Here is a 15,500-nt window from a genome sequence, read left to right as displayed (position 1 = left end):
AGTGCATCCTTGCTGCCATTCCCACAGAAGTGTTTCATCTTGGTTAAGGAAACAGCATCCACTGTTTATTGAGAGAAAATCAATGCCAGATGAATATCACAAATGGAAGCTGCTGCCTGAAAGGACATAATCCTTCTTCCAAAGGACCTGGTATTCAGGGGTTATGACCTCAAGCTGCTTGCCTCGGTGAAGGACAGAAAAAATCAAATTACAAAATTGTTTTGCTTCTGTTTTCTTCTGTTAATGGGTCCAGGTTATTTCATTATAGACTGTACTGTGAGGTCAGGCTCCGCAGGCATTTATTTGCCTTCATCATCCAAACTTGTTTCTGTGGGCGGGCATGAGGTCAGGCAGCTCAGGTGCCCTGTACATGAGTACATAACTCCTCAACCAGCGAAAGTTGTCATCTCCCATTCCCCAGAGCTGTTTGAGCAAGTAAATATTTCTCAGACATGTAAATATTGTAGGACTGGCTTCCAGTGATCAAAGCGTGCTGCTTGAAATGTTTGGACCTTTTAGGGCGCAATGCAGAGCACGGTGTGTGCCCGTGGCAGAGGCAGGAGGATGCTCAGTGCTCCGATGCCACCCTGGAGCCACCCCAGGCTGCAGACAGGGATGAGCTGGGACCCAGCTGCCCTCCCCGGGCACATCTCCTCCCAGCAACACTCCGGCAGCCATGGGAATTCTCCTGAAAAGGAAAATCTGCCAAATGGCTCCTCAGGTGTCCACTGTTTCCTTCTGGAAAGGTGAGCAGTGAAGGGAGCCCAGCACCCAGGACGGTGCAGGCAGGGGCTGCCTCACTGGGGGCTGTGCATTTTTATGAGGAAAAGCACAGGTCACCCATTTCTCCAGTCTTGCCTAACTGCATCCTTAGAATTTTCTTCAGTTCATGAAATAAAGCACGTTTTTCAAATCTTGAAATGGCCTCTCCCGATGGTTAGTAAATCCGGGAAGGAAATCGGCAGAGGGAGCCATTTGGACGGCATCAAAAGTTTCTGCCTCCCTCCAGTGACAGCAGCCAGGGAGGAGCTACAGGGCCGAGAACAGAGCTCTGTTCACACCCCTGAGCAGGGAAATCCCTGAGCAGAACTCTCGGGAATGCTAAGAACCCGTGGGCCGGGGACCTGCGCATCCTGACCTGGATTTTACAAAGCATTGCCCAAGCAACCCCCATCAGAACATGGAACAGCAGCAGGCCCACAGGAATTAATGGCAATCCTCCCTCCCCAAAGGTGGCAGACAAGAAAGAGCTGCTGGTGGGGAAACGCTGTAGTCCATTAAATGCTGGCTGTTTATTTTCAGAGGTGCAAAATGTTCCCTCCACTTGGGATATGTGGTGTGTCTGCAGCAGAAGAGAAGAGAGGAACATTAATAATTTCTCCAAGACAATTAATTATACTCTTCCACAAGGATAAAGTTTAATCTCATTTCTGCTGTTATATTTTGTCTTCATAAAAGTCTGAAGAAATTAATGAGCTTTATACCACCCTCTCATAATAAAAACCTTGAGTTCTTTTGGAGAAAATGAAGGACAAAGCCAAATTGTAGCACCTGCCATTTTTCTCTCAGACCTGCAAAGGTCTCTTTTATTCTTGAAGTCCATCCCTGTTTTCCCAGTTTTGTCTTTTATTCTGTTTTTAAAGTTTTGAGCAAATTTTGAGCAAGTTTTGAGCTTTGGACCTTTTGCAGAAGAAAGATTAAAATGTGAACTGCTGAGACCCAAAACCCCGGCAGCAAATAGAGAGAAAAGGTTTTATTTAATGTGATCTCATGATCTTTGAACAGTTGATTTTGGCAATGCTGAGTGCAGAAATGAGGGGCTTTCATGGGAAACACTTCCATAGCAATCCACAGGTCCTGAGGCCATTACAAAAATTAGAAAGAGAAAACATTTATTAGGTCTAGGTATGAAATGTAATCCAGATTTATAGCTGATTTTATCTAGCCCTCTAAAGAGCTTGGCTCTGGAGTTAGGCCCATCTTTAGGCTTGATCCTTCCCAGACTGCTTTATGCAAGAAACAAAATAATTTCATTTCTATATATTTTATAGGCTGCTGTGTTCAGACATCACCATGGCTTGTTTCACTGCAGTATAACTGTTTCCAAATCTCCTTAGCCGTGAGAGAGGAAGATGACAACAGGGTGCTTTACCTTCAAAGTGTTGACATGTTGATGCTTTAATTCAGGGCAAAAGCTACAAGTCAGATTCTCAAACCAACACTTGCCCTAAGCAATTTGCGTAGGCTGCAAAAAACTCTTTTTTCACTTCTAGGAACATAAAATCCATATGGAACTGCATAACACCCCTAGCATGCTTGTACCTTGTGCCTGCTCTCCACCCATTCTTTCTATCTGCTCCTCTGTCTCAGTGAAAAAACTGTCCCAGAGTTTTCTGTCCTTAACAGTTTCTCAACAAAGCAATGAGAAACCTGCTGAGCCTGTGTAAACACCTGACGTGGCACAGCTAAACTTCAGGAAAGCTCAGCCTCAAAAATGAGACAGCAGAAACCTCCCTGCTCAGCTTTCTGTTCTGCCTGTGCCAATGAGGAAGGAGGGTTCTGCTTCCGAGGCATGAACAGTGTTTTCACTGGGCTAGGGGAGGAAAGAAGCGGTCATGGGACCAGGCTGAGTCACCAGGGTCTGACTCGACATGGCTGGAGCATCCTGCACCTCTCCAGAAGCCTCTGGAAGGAGCGTGTGGGATCTCAGTGTGTGGTGATGGAGGCACCATGTGCAGCTTTCCGGGCTGCACCAAGTGCCCCATCCACACACTGTCCTGCCAGAGCCGGGGGGGCACAGGGGCCAAACCCTCCCCTCCTCACCAGGAGCGCTGGGACAGCGATGGGAGCCTCAGGCGGGAGCAAAGATCTGGGGGAAAATTTCCTCTGGAAAATCCCTATCAGCCTGTTATAAGTGCATATTATATTATTGGCTTTTAGCAAATATTATAATGAATGTTATATGTTATATTAGAAAACTTTGTCGTATTAATATAGTTTCTTTTATTTCTGTTGTTGATGAAACTTAAAAATAGTGGTATAATACATATATATGTTAAGCTATAACATGATATTAAAGCACAAACTACTTTTGTTTATATAACCCAAAGACTGAGAAGATAGTCAGAGACCCCCCTGCATTCTTAAGATTATCTTGTCCTCCAAGACCTCCAAGAGAAGGATTTATTGCGTCTGTTATCGGAGGATATAAAACCCAGTGGCACCAAGAAGATTGATCTATTGGGTAGGGGACAAGGTAAAAACTAAACAAAAGAACATCAATCAACTTAAGAAGAATGTATAAATATGTATGAGAATTTATAGGTATGTAGTAGAGTTCTGTTTTTAAGGGACAATCCTTTGTTAGTAAGGTGTGCTCTCTTGGCTGAATGCAGAGATACCTGGCCGTACCTGTATACTTCACTTTTATCTCCTAATTGTCTTTCTATTAAACTTTTAAATTCCATAAAAAAATATGTGAACCTCGTTTTTCACAAGCTTCTGCTGTGGTTTGCAAGCAAGGAAGAGATTGAACATTTCTCCTCCTCCACCCCACCTTCTTCCCCCCGGGGCTTTACTGCAAACATAAGAAGTTTGGACAGAAGGAGTATTTCTGGTGATTGTGCCCTCAGAACAAAAACCTCACCAAATATTTTTAAACATTTCCCAGCAGAAGTGGGTGTAGAGAGAAAGCAGAGAGCACTGAAGGGATGCTAATTGCTCCTTTTTAAGCCTTTCCTCTCTAACTTGAATTTTAAAACTCCAACAGCTTTTTTTTCCTGTTCCTTTTACAGTTCCTTTGCTACACCCATCTCTGAAGATGGTTGCTCAGCACCTGGGGCCAACAAGCCACTTTTTGGGCAGGGGTTGCTGTGCTGCTATGAGATTCCTAAGGAATCATAAGAAAATATCCACACAGCCACTGCTTCATGCTGAGAATGCCAAAATCCAGATCCGCTTACAAACAGAAGGAGAAACTTCTCGAGTGGATCTGGGAATACAGCACAGCTCCTCACACGGCTTCTCCGGAGGGCTGAGGAACCGGCCAGAACTGGAGGTAATGGGGGGAGAGCGAGGTCTGAGCTGGAAAAGGACTTGTGAGAGGAAATCCCCGACCTCGAGGAGGAGGAGGAGACTCACTGAGTCACCCCTGTCCCGTGATCGGTGAGGTATGCCAACAACAGACCGGTGAAAGCCTGTTTGCCTTATGTTTTGTAAAAGTTCATGATGTCACACCCAGAAGGGAGAGCGTGACTCAGCATGTCCCACCAGGAGAACTGGATTAAAGTGAATACAGGAAAACTTAGATTTTTTATTTTATTTTAGCGCATTGCTTGATAATTATAAATGTAACAATCAATTAGCCTGGAGACAGAACTGACATGAAAAGACACAGCAACTCGAGGACAACCCCTGTGCCGCAAAAGCCCCTCAAATACAGGCAGGGATGGAGAAGGGACTAGGAATTGGAGCTGTCTGGAACAGCAACAACTTAGAATCTAAGGAATGAATATGCTGGAGCTGGGTCTCAAAACACAAGTCCTTGGCTTTATAGGTGAGATCAAAAGAAGCCCTTGGGGGGCTCAGAAACAGGACATGAGATGGGCATGCTGGAGGTGCTGCTTGGTGTGGCACATCCAGCATGGCAGAGCATCCTGTACTGCATGTCCTGCTTCTGCTGGTGCCACATCAGATGTTCTGGAGAAAAAAAACATAATTCAACAACATCAAGTTATCTGCTTTCACTGACACTTTCAGACATGAGGATATATACACAGCAAACATGCAAAAGAGAAGGTGAATGCAGTATGGCTTTGCTGCCTGCCCAAATCTTTCAGTATTTCCTGCTCTAAAAGTCGCTGAATCATTTCCTTCACAGCATCTTTCATGCTTCCACCTGAGTCTGCTGGTGTTTAAACTTTAACCCACTGCTTCAGGGTGGAAATATTAGCTATGTCATACCTAGAAATTGAATTTTCTAGAAAACATTTTAACCTACATAAGGCAAACCTTTCCACTGTAAATACTATTTTCCAGGAAATTTTTGTTGAAATTTCAACATTGCCACACTTATGCCGAAAATGTCTTTGTATGAAAGGACAACTGTTTTAACATACATACTTCAGATCAAAAAGTAAACTACCTTCCCATCGTGGAAATGAAAATTTATGCTTCCTTTGATTACAGAAGATGATAAATCATGACACAGTTTCTCCTAAGTTCTTAATATCTTAAACTAAGCCATACAGCACCGAGAGTCAGAGTGGTCAGGCCCTTGGGTGAGAGGAAACTAATACCAACAAGGAACCTAATAATCATTGATCCATCATTATTTAATTACACTTGGACAGCACAGACGGTGTGTTCTGCCAGCTGAACCCTCCTGCGGCCGGATTAAGAGGCCTGTCAACTCTATCTGATCTGCAAAAAGTACTGCTGCCAACCAGCTTGGAAAGGCCACAGCACATCCCCCTTAATGTCAGTTGTGTTTACACCGGTGTCTTTATTTTTAGTCCCCCCCTTTCCGAAGCACGGGGTTCAGGGGAGAGTTATTTATTCCTGTCATGCTCGGCACGCAAACCCCTCCGGTGGGTGCTGCACGAGCGGGGCTGGCGCGTGGCTCCCGGCTCCGCTCCCTGGCCCAGCTGGCCCCGTTCGCCACGCTGGAGGGACAGGCAGCACCGGGACGGCCCAAGTGCCGGGCTGGCACATGGCCCGGCGGATCCCGGCTCCTGCCGAGCGGTGACAGGGCCGGTGCAGCCCAGCGCTGCCCCACCGGGTTGTCCCGGAGGCCACCCAGAAGGTCCCAATGTCGCACTCGCTCCGCACCGCCCAGCCCCGCTGGTGCTTTGGGGACCACAACAAGCCCGCGCCCCCCAACGCTCCTGGCACTGCCCCGGGGCCGAGCAGGGCAGGGAGCAGACACGGGCATTTGCACGGACGCACAGGTTTTCCGGGCTGCAGGAAAACGCGCCTGGAGCGCTTTCCCGTCCGCGCTGGATGGGGACGGAGCAGGACCCGGAGCAGGAGCAGGACCAGGACCAGAACCAGGACAGGGCTCGGGGGCGGAGCCTGGCCCCGGGTGGAAGGGGCGTGGCCCCTCGGGGCGTGGCCTGTGCTGTGGCGCTATAAAAGCGCGGCCGCCCGAGCCGCTGTCGCCGCCGCTCGCTCCGCCCTGTACGTGCGTGTGTGTCCCGGCTCCCGGCCGCAATTCCTGCTGCGCCACAGCCATGGCGGCGCTGACGGTGAAAGCCTACCTGCTGGGCAAGGAGGAGACGGCCCGCGAGATCCGCCGCTTCTCCCTGCCGCCGCCCGCCCGCTACCGGGCCATCTACGACCGCGTGGCCGAGCTCTTCCAGGGGCTGCTGCGGGCCGGGCCGCCGCCCGCCTTCCGCATGCACTACAAGGGTGAGCGGGGCTGCGCTGCGGGCCGGGCCCCGGGGGGATGTTCCGGGGGTGGCAGGTCTCGGAGCGCGGGGCTCTGGGTGCCCCGTTACCCCCCGTGACACCCGACCGGGTCCCTCATCCTGCGCTTCGCCCTTTCCAGATGAGGACGGGGACCTGATCGCTTTTTCCACCGACGAGGAGCTGGAGTTGGCGATGCCCTATGTGCGGGATGGCGTGTTCCGTGTTTATATCAAAGGTACGGCCGCGCAGCTCCGGAGCGCACGGCGGGTCTCGGCTGAGCGCTTCCTGGCAGCGCTCCCAGAACGGGAGCAGCCAGCTCTGGCCCTTCCCCGTGTCCTCAGGGGCCTGGTGGAAGCTGCGGCCTCTGCGGGGGAGGTTAAATAAAGGGCAATGTAATGTGACAGAACATGAATCTAAGGTGGGATAAACAAACCACGAGTTTCCTCCTAGCCCTATCAGTTGGCCCAGTGCGAGGCTCTGTTGTCATTCTCGTTCCCTGGATACACTAAACTAGCATTGGTATCTGAAATAGTCACAACAATGTGTTAGCCTTATTTCCCCTTTCCCAGTGCACAGTTGGTCCCTAGTCCCTTGTGTTCAGGTAGATGCCCTCAAAGCTTTATTTCCAGTCCATCTAATGAGCCACACCTGTTGTCCCTGTTCTCATATTAAGCTTCCTGGCATCCGCCTTCCTAATTCCTCCTCCAGAAACATTTTGTTCTTGCAGTTCTTGGGAAGGTAGGATGAGAAGCCAACATGAGGTGGTGCAGTACCAATCTAAAATAAGGATGCCAAGAGATATTTAGGATAAGGCATGCTTGGTTTCAGAAGAAAGTATCTTTGCAAAACCTCTTTGCATGTGGTTTAAGGTCTCTTACGAGCCTAGCTTAGCTTTGGCAGCCAGTGTAAAAATAAACTGACCTAGTAAGTCAGCACTGCCCTGATGGTCTGTTTGTGCTTTTCCTGCCTGATTTCTCGTCTGTAAGTAGTAACCTGTTTTTGATGCAAAGTTTCCTTTCCTTAACAGAGAAGAAGGAGTGCAAGCGGGAGCACCGCTCGCAGTGCAGCCAGGAGCCCCCTCGCAACATGGTGCACCCCAATGTCATCTGTGATGGCTGTGAGGGACCCGTGGTGGGGACCAGGTTCAAGTGCAGTGTCTGTCCAGACTATGACCTGTGCAGCACCTGTGAGGGGAAAGGCATCCACAAGGAGCACAACATGGTGATGTTCCAAAGCCCACTGCTTAATCCATTTGAGGTAAGCAAAATCTGTGGAAGGGAACTGATGAGTGAGAGATTGGACAAATTCAACTGAGCATTTCAGTTGCTCAGAACCCAGTGTCACATGGATGAATGTCACCCTTTACAGTGGCTTCCCCGAGGACGCTGGCTCCGTAAAATGCGCCATGGTGTTCCACCCTTCCCATGGATGCACTGCTGGGGGTATCCTGGGCCTGCAGGTCCCTGCCAGAACTCGGAGCAGACCGAAGCCACTGCTGCAGCCCCCAGTGCACCTGCTGCAGAAGGTAAGAGGAGATGCCCTGGTAGACAAGGTGGTGGTGGTGGAGCCTCAGACTAGCTGAGGTGTAGAGTCTGGGTGGGAAAGCAAACAAAGGAACTGATCTAATTTACTTGAAATAATTGACACCTCTCAGTGCAAAGTATGATTACTTTAAGGTGTGCTCAGGTCCATGCAGTCAATGAGAATGCAGATAAAGTATCTGGAACCCAACCAAGCCGAGCTGTTAGGTCAAGCATGTCACAATTCTACTCCAGATCTGCCTTTCAGCATGGCTAATGAGCCATAACAACGCTAATGCTGGCTTTCTGTTCCAGAGGTAGCTCAGTTAGTTTTTCTCGGCAGTGCTTTGTTCTCTTAATGTTTGCCAGTGACAGGAATGAGCGCTAAGCTCCTGTGGGGACACACCCTCTACAGGTGCCCTTTCCCTCTGAGCTTGTGTGTGCTAATAGAAATTGTTTTTCTAGAAGCTTCTACTAACAGCCAGCCTCAGGACCCCAATGTCACCTTCCTAAAGAATGTTGGGGAGAGTGTTGCAGCTTTTCTGAGCCCCCTGGGTAAGTGACCTGCAGTTTGTTATCAGTCCTTGAGACTGGCTTATAGGTCTGCTCAACAGGAGCAACAGTCAGTTGTTGTGACTGGTCTTGGAACTACCTCCTGCCTCCAAGCCTCAAAGGCTTAATTTACACTTGGCTACTAATAATACTTAGGCTTAGAACAGCCACTCAGCACCTTTTATTTCAGAGAAAATGAGGAAAGATTTCATTAATGTGTCAGCACTGTAACTTCAAGGCAGTGGTGACTCTGGATTTTGCCTTGTTTTATGTGGACATAGATGTAACTTGTGCCCAGGCCCTTTAAGTATATGGTCTGTGTAGAGGAAGATAACTATTTGGTGCTTAACTATCCTTTATTAAAGAAGGCTTTGCATTTTAATTCCTGCATGTTACATGGCAAATTGTAGGATGACAGAAACCTTTAAGAGTGTAGAGCAGGATTGATGTATTTAGGATCATTTAGGACTGTACTTTGGAAAAAACCCTTAAGATTTTGTCCACCTCAAATGCTTTTCTAGGTATTGAAGTTGATATCGATGTGGAACACGGAGGACAGAGAAGCAAAGTGACTCCCACTTCTGCCAACCAAGAGAAGACCAATGCTGAGGCAACCAGCAGTACTTCAACCCAGAACGTTCAGACCACAGCAGACTGGAGTAACACAGAGTCTGCTACCCAAATGAATGTCCTTGCAGAACAGATACAGGACATGGTGGTAGATCCTGTGCCCACACAAATGGAAGATGGCAGCTTCCACTCCCAGGTACAGGAATTATGACATTGAGTATGATTACTTGGTGGGGGTGAATAAGAAGATGAGAGCAGATTAAGTGATGTACAGCACTTTTACAGGTTTACAGCAAAGGTTATAGAACTTCTTGTGGATATAATTCTTTATATTAAAGGCAAATGGTAGGAGTGTGCATCCTGCCTGGGAAAGCACTACAACACCTGGACCTTTTTTTTTTCCATTTCAGGAACACAGTGAATCTAGCAGTTCATCAGGGGGTGAGGAGGACTGGACCCACTTATCATCCAAAGAAGTGGATCCTTCCACGGGTGAACTGCAGTCTCTGCAAATGCCAGACACAGACGGTCCCAGCTCCCTGAACGTGCCTCAGGATCCTCCCCAGCCAGGACCTACGGGGCTGCGAGAAGCTGCTCTCTACCCACACCTCCCCCCAGGTAGGGAGAGTGTGTGCAGGTTCCATAGTTAAGAGTAACTTTGGCTTGGGAACTGCCAACTTGGCCTGAAACAAGCAGATTGTTTTAGAGGTGGTAGAAACCAAGGTTGTGTAAGTTAGAGCTAAACCTGTCCCTGACTTGGGCAGGTTTGGCAGCTCTTGCTGCTGTTAGAGATGATCAGGTGGTTCCTCTCTTGAATGTGGGCTGCTAAGTCTTAACCAGATGTCTGACTTTAGGCTAATACACCATTTGAGCAACAAAATAGGTGTTGTCCTCAGTTGTGTCCTTGCTGTGTGCTGCTTGAGAGGCTTTTAATGCAGGATGTGGACCAGTACAGCCTGTGGCTTTAGGGCAGCACTTTTCTGATGGGAGCCAGTAACAGTATCCAAGGCCTCTCAGCTGAGATCAGCAGCACTGAGCCCCCACAGCAAGGCCAGCTGAGCCTGACTAAGCACTTTGCTTAGCTCTGGTTATGTATTGTTTATCTCAAACATCTGCACTCCTGGGAGATAAAGATGAGCATGTCTCCTCCTCTCAAAGAGTGCTATTAAAGCCTTGCCTGGTTTTCCAATTACATGAAATAGCTTAACTCTTAAACTATTCTTCCTTTCACAGAAGCTGACCCTCGCCTCATTGAGTCCCTGTCCCAGATGCTCTCCATGGGCTTCTCTGATGAGGGTGGATGGCTCACTCGGCTCCTGCAGACCAAGAACTGCGACATTGGGGCAGCACTAGATGCCATCCAGTATTCTAAGCAGCCACCTCACTTGTAGTAGTAACAAAAAGCACTTTTCTAGCTGAAAGCAGAAATTGCAGCATGAGTTATTATGGTTCATCATTCTTCCTACTCTGGGTTCCTGTCTCATGTTCTTAAGTGCTTGTAGAATGGAGGAAAAATAAATACTACTGCATGTGATGTGTCTGTGTGAGCATTTCAGTATCACAGCTACATTATTGACAGATGAGGCTAAAAACACAAAGCAGCCTAGGACTGCCTTTTTGCACATACTTTGGTGTACACTTAGGGCTGCCCTAACTAGAGCAATCCAATGTTTTTCTTGCTCTAGAGCTTGCTTTTAGCTCTGGAAGAAAGGGTTGCTGTGGGAGATTTCTACAAAGATGTAGTTTGGGAAAAGGAGCTGTAGTATGTAAGGAGGAGTCAATCACAGAATTTAATTGTACAGGCCAGGAATCCTTAATGCCTGTGAGCTTTGTCTCCCCTAGCTGACCTACTTCCATTCCTATTTCTAGCTGCTGAGGTTGCTAGACAACACTGTAACCTGAGAGAAAGTCTCTTCCCCCTCCTTCCCTTCCCCCCAAACACAACCAATCAAGCTAGTAAACAACTTGAATAGTGCAGTTCTATATGGCTTTGTGTACAAACACCTTTAGTTCAAAACTCTAAGTAACCAACATAGCAAATACCTTAGAAATGAGCAAGACATGTCAGAGGTCATCATCAAACTCCTCACCTGTGCAGAAGAGTTGCTCACAAGAAATACTGCTCATCTTTGGCCTAGGGTTAGAGTTCACAAGGGTGTTTGCCCTTCCTGTGGTATCCAAGCAGCAGCTTCCTGCAGTGGTCCCTGCAGCAGCTCCCACCCTTAGCACCTGGCTCTGAGGTTCTCTGAGCACTTCCTCAACTGTGCACCTGCTCCTGGGCAGTCTCAGGGCCAGATCTTCAGTGCTAGCAACACACTTTTTAAAATCAAAACCTGTACCCTGAGGCAGACTTCTTCCAGCCTGCCCTGAGTGTCTCCACACCCTGCCAGCAGCAGTGCTGTCTAGCCCCACACCTCCACTGCCCTCCTGCAGTGCCATGGTCACTGCAGCAGCATTTTCACTGGAGTTGTCAGAAAATGAGAGATATTTTCCCCACTTGGATGGTTTGGTACAAGCAGTTGGGGGCTGTGTATTCTCCTCAGGCACTACAGCCTCACAGTGAGCAGGAACCACATGGCCTCCAGAACCAGCATCTCCATCATGTCCATCAGGCACTGCTCCAAAGCATTTCTTGTGCTGTAAAAATGGAGAGAACTTGGTTATAAATGCAGCATAGAAGCAGTAAAGGTGGCATTGGCTTTGCTTAAATAAAACCATTCAGAGAGAAACCCCCAACATTTTTTTCTCCCCAGTCATTCATTGGCTTGCTTGAAGAAGAGCAGAGAAAGACTCAAAAATTCAAAGTGATGATGATACAAAAGAAGTAAGGAGCATCTTCTATAACTAAAATACCTCAGTGGTTTTAACTTTTTTGGCTTGATAGACAAGCTGAGAAATTCCACTTTCTTCTGCATGCTCTGGAACATCATTGGATAGGAAGTGCTTCAGGTGTTTCCTGGTCAAGAAAACCATTAACAAAGAGGACAGACTAGATCCACTGTGATTCTTTTCACAGATCACCAGAGAGGTTTATAAAATGGATGGCTCTTTATCCCCAAATACCAAATCCCTGCTCAGGTCATACACTGCAACCTGCACCTTAGCTCAGATCTCAGAGATGAGCTCCCTCCCACACCTCCAAATCAAGTGTCACCACTCGGGGGCAGGAATTGCAAAACCAAGTTCTCTCTGTACCTTTGTTCTCCCACAGTGTTCTTTCTCTGGGAACAGAACTGTTGCCTTTCCAGAGCTGCCTCCTCCTTGTCATCTTCCTGATCCTCACTCTCCTGGTCCAGATATTTACTCCAACGATTGCCTTCTGTCCTTCCCTCCTACAACACTGAAGAATTACTAACAACAGCAAAACATGGGGGTTCTCATTTTTGGTATTGTTATGCAGGGGCCGAATGCCCCACCTCATGAATCAGTTTAGGACACGCTCCTGTATCACATTCCCAGGTTCAGTCCCCTGAAGTTTCAGGAGCAGTTTCTGTGTACATCTCCCTCTGTTTCTGCAAGAGCCTCTCTGATTTGACACACCATTTCAGCTGTCTGAACCATGTAACAGGATCACTGGTTTCACTGGGATTCACCCAGAACAGAATGGGTTTGTATTTACCTCAGCTTTGTAGGGATCTTACCTGCTGGACTGAACTGTCCTCATGTTGTGCTGCTTTATTTTTGCTGTCACTTACACAGTCTTCTACACACCTAAAATAGAGGTTTAAACTACAATTTCTAGAACACACTCCAGTCTGTTGATTTACAGGCTTCAAATCACCCAGTCATAGCACAAGGGATTGGACAGAAAGCATGGATAAGAACACTGGATAGGAGACATGTCAGAAAAAAACAGAATCTGTGGAAAAACTTATGCCAAATGAATGATTTGCAAGATACATTGCACAAATACTTGATTAAATGTAGTTAGAGGCTCTCGTTAGAGCCCTCCTTGTTGCTATACAGAATTGCAGGTTTGATCTAAAACCACTGATTATGAAATTATACACTTTAATGGATCATAACTAGGGATATAACAGTGTTTGTTTGGTACAACAGTTTAAACTCACTTATTTTTTTTCCCATGAAAGCAGGGAAAAGGGAAGTTGTTTCATAACGTTTTGAATTTCACAACTCTTTGAGAATAAAAATAGCAACACTTTTTGATAAAGTGAACAATGAGTTTTCTTCTCCAAGCTTAACTGTGAAGCACTGTGTAGTCACAACTAACTTACGTAACTACCTGTGACTGATCTCTGAAAATAACTTTGAGTAAAAAGGAGGCTGGACCAGTTCAAGACCATTTCAAGATTAGATGATTTATAAACAGATTCAGAAATGAAATAAACAGGAAGGTGCTACTCAGATTTTCCAGCCCAGCAGGAATTATGCCAAAGTGTTTGCACTAGGTCTTTTATCAACAGCAGCAGTGATTACTCAACAGATTCACAGTGTGAACCCGCTAAATGCCAGGAGTTAGGCAGCAACTTCTTCAAATGGATGTTTTCTGAGGATGTAATCTGATGAGGACTGTAATCTGCAAGAGAGACATCTCCACAGTCAGCTCATCAAAAGAAAGACCAAATAAAATAAAATAAAACAACCAAAAAAAAAACCAAAACAAAACACAACAAACCCAAACCCTATTGCGTACATACTAACGAGTAAAGGCCTGACCAACACATGCTATTGATCACCTATAGTTATCTGAAAGAAATCCTTATGAAAAGAAACAAAGAGCTTGTTCCTGAGGTGAGGCCAAAACCAGCAGAAAAGGTCAGAAAAGGTTTCCTGAGGCCAGAAAACCTTCTTACAATGTGCTCAGGTTGGCCAACAGGCACCCAGTGTGTGAAGATGCACACCAGCCGCAGCACATCAAAAGCAACGAGCAGGTAAAGGTTAAACACTGTACCAAGATGTCCAACCCAACGCCTCCTCTGCTTCACCCTGCAGCAAGTTCAGCTTCTGGACATGGCGCCGGCACTCCAGGCCCGAGCCCTGCCCATAAACCTGCACAGAACGGATGAGGACAAGGCTGAGGGAGCAGCACGAGGTGCGGCGACAGCCCAGGTGTCACCGAGGGTGAGCACACGCGGCTGAGGGTGCAGGGCCGCCCTCACCTTCTGCACGGCCTGCTGCTGGCCGCACACGCTGCAGCTCCACCGCCCGCTGCGCTTGGCCTGGGAGGGCACAGAGGGGTGGGTCAGCGTCCGGAACCCACTGCCCCCGTCCCGTCCCGTCCCGTCCCGTCCCGTCCCGTCCCGTCCCGTCCCGTCCCGTCCCCACCTGCTGCCCCTGGAAGCGGCGGCAGCGGCAACACCTCAGCACCCAGAACCGCTGCGCCATTGCGGCCACGTGACCGCCGCGCGAGCCGCCAGCGCCCCCCGGCGGCGACACCGGGCAAAGACACCGGGACCGAGCAGAGACACCGGGACCGAGACCGGACACCGGGACCGGGCAGAGACACCGGGACCGAGACCGGACACCGGGACCGGGCAGAGACATCGGGACCGGGACCGGACACCGGGACCGGGCAGAGACACCGGGACCGGGCAGAGTCACCGGGCAGCGACACCGGCACCGGCATCGGCTGAACCAAACCCATCAAGTTTCCGGCCGGAGCGCCCTTCACGGGGGCAGAGCCCGCAGCTCCGGGCTCAGCCTCGCATCGGCTGGCGCGGCGTGACCCTCGGGTCCGCATCGGCACCGACCTGGACATGGGCTGGTCTCTGTCATGTAAAAGGTAAATCTACAGAGTAATAAAGAAAAAGGGGGAGAGAAGGGAAAAAATAATAGGGGAAAAAAGGGAAAAGAAGGGGGAGGAGAAAGGGGAAAGAAAAGAAAGGGAAAAATCAGGAAAAAATAAAGGGAAAAAAAGAAAAAGGAGAAAAGAGAAAAAATGCAATATAAAGAAAAATCTAAAAATAAAGAAGAAAAAATGAAAGAAAAAAGGAAGGAAGGAAAAGTCAGAGTGCAGTCACACCAAGTCCACTTGTTGGAAAATATACTAAGTTTAAAAATTTTTATGTAACTTTAGTCAGGGGTTTCATTTGCCTTTGCCCGGAGGAAAGGCATTTTAAGTTGCTTTTCAAAGGATTGTTTCAATACTCACTCGTGATGAACTTAACATCTCAACAGACTGGCGGTAGCACAGAAGATACACAAAAGATAACAACCATTAACGACCATCAGCTGCAAACATCACCCCTGGCGTGGTCACCAACACCTGGTCCAGAAAAGACCGTAAAACAACCAAGGAATGAGGATCGCATTACCATGGGAGGGGAAGAAATCTGTAACCAAAAGAAACCAAGTACTAAAAACAGTTCAACTTGGGACCAATGAACACTGAACCAACGAATTTCTATGGGTTTTGACTATATAAGTATCTGAAAAATCCAGTAAGGAGCCATGTGTCATGAAATTATTTTCTCTGCACACCTGGGTATG

At 47.9% G+C, this 15,500-nt stretch overlaps 2 protein-coding genes across 6 annotated transcripts; one reads left to right on the top strand and one right to left on the bottom strand.

Moving 5' to 3' along the window:
• The first annotated feature begins 6,141 nt into the window (after positions 1–6,141).
• On the top strand, positions 6,142–10,584 carry SQSTM1 (sequestosome 1). Of its 4 annotated transcripts, none has more exons than XM_058848679.1 (8): positions 6,142–6,408; positions 6,548–6,643; positions 7,439–7,665; positions 7,777–7,933; positions 8,394–8,483; positions 9,002–9,246; positions 9,461–9,668; positions 10,284–10,584. In XM_058848679.1, exons 1-8 carry the CDS (start codon positions 6,231–6,233, stop codon positions 10,439–10,441), a joined length of 1,359 nt encoding a protein of 452 aa, XP_058704662.1. In that variant the 5' UTR covers positions 6,142–6,230; the 3' UTR covers positions 10,442–10,584. The 4 variants fall into 4 exon arrangements, with proteins under 4 accessions (XP_058704662.1, XP_058704663.1, XP_058704661.1 ...); XM_058848680.1 differs by having other exon boundaries at positions 7,436–7,665; positions 8,397–8,483; XM_058848678.1 differs by having other exon boundaries at positions 7,436–7,665.
• MRNIP (MRN complex interacting protein) lies at positions 10,380–14,438 on the bottom strand. 2 transcript variants are annotated; one of them, XM_058848683.1, is made up of 7 exons: positions 14,337–14,438; positions 14,171–14,230; positions 13,963–14,060; positions 12,692–12,761; positions 12,246–12,382; positions 11,904–12,006; positions 10,380–11,687 (listed from the first exon to the last, which is right to left on the bottom strand). In XM_058848683.1, the coding sequence occupies exons 1-7, from the start codon at positions 14,394–14,396 to the stop codon at positions 11,115–11,117; spliced, it is 1,101 nt and encodes a 366-aa protein (XP_058704666.1). In that variant the 5' UTR covers positions 14,397–14,438; the 3' UTR covers positions 10,380–11,114. The 2 variants fall into 2 exon arrangements, with proteins under 2 accessions (XP_058704666.1, XP_058704667.1); XM_058848684.1 differs by lacking the exon at positions 14,337–14,438 and having other exon boundaries at positions 13,913–14,060; positions 14,171–14,221.
• Positions 14,439–15,500: the final 1,062 nt, after the last annotated feature.

Source organism: Poecile atricapillus, chromosome 13 (genome assembly GCF_030490865.1).
Source record: "Poecile atricapillus isolate bPoeAtr1 chromosome 13, bPoeAtr1.hap1, whole genome shotgun sequence".
In the NCBI taxonomy this organism is placed as follows: Eukaryota; Metazoa; Chordata; class Aves; order Passeriformes; family Paridae; genus Poecile; species Poecile atricapillus.
The sequence above is the reverse complement of the archived record's forward strand: the minus strand, read 5'-3'. Positions and strand labels throughout refer to the sequence as shown.

What these genes read in the sequence shown, in the direction of transcription:
- SQSTM1 (XM_058848678.1), top strand. Translation starts at nt 6,231, where the DNA reads ATGGCGGCGCTGACGGTGAAAGCCTACCTGCTGGGCAAGGAGGAGACG. An exon ending in CTTCCGCATGCACTACAAGG is followed by an intron (nt 6,409 to 6,547) that starts GTGAGCGGGGCT and finishes CGCCCTTTCCAG; the next exon opens with ATGAGGACGGGGACCTGATC. An exon ending in CACTGCTTAATCCATTTGAG is followed by an intron (nt 7,666 to 7,776) that starts GTAAGCAAAATC and finishes CACCCTTTACAG; the next exon opens with TGGCTTCCCCGAGGACGCTG.
- MRNIP (XM_058848683.1), bottom strand. Translation starts at nt 14,396, where the DNA reads ATGGCGCAGCGGTTCTGGGTGCTGAGGTGTTGCCGCTGCCGCCGCTTC. An exon ending in GCCGCTTCCAGGGGCAGCAG is followed by an intron (nt 14,231 to 14,336) that starts GTGGGGACGGGA and finishes GTGCCCTCCCAG; the next exon opens with GCCAAGCGCAGCGGGCGGTG. An exon ending in GCGTTGGGTTGGACATCTTG is followed by an intron (nt 12,762 to 13,962) that starts GTACAGTGTTTA and finishes CCTCTATTTTAG; the next exon opens with GTGTGTAGAAGACTGTGTAA.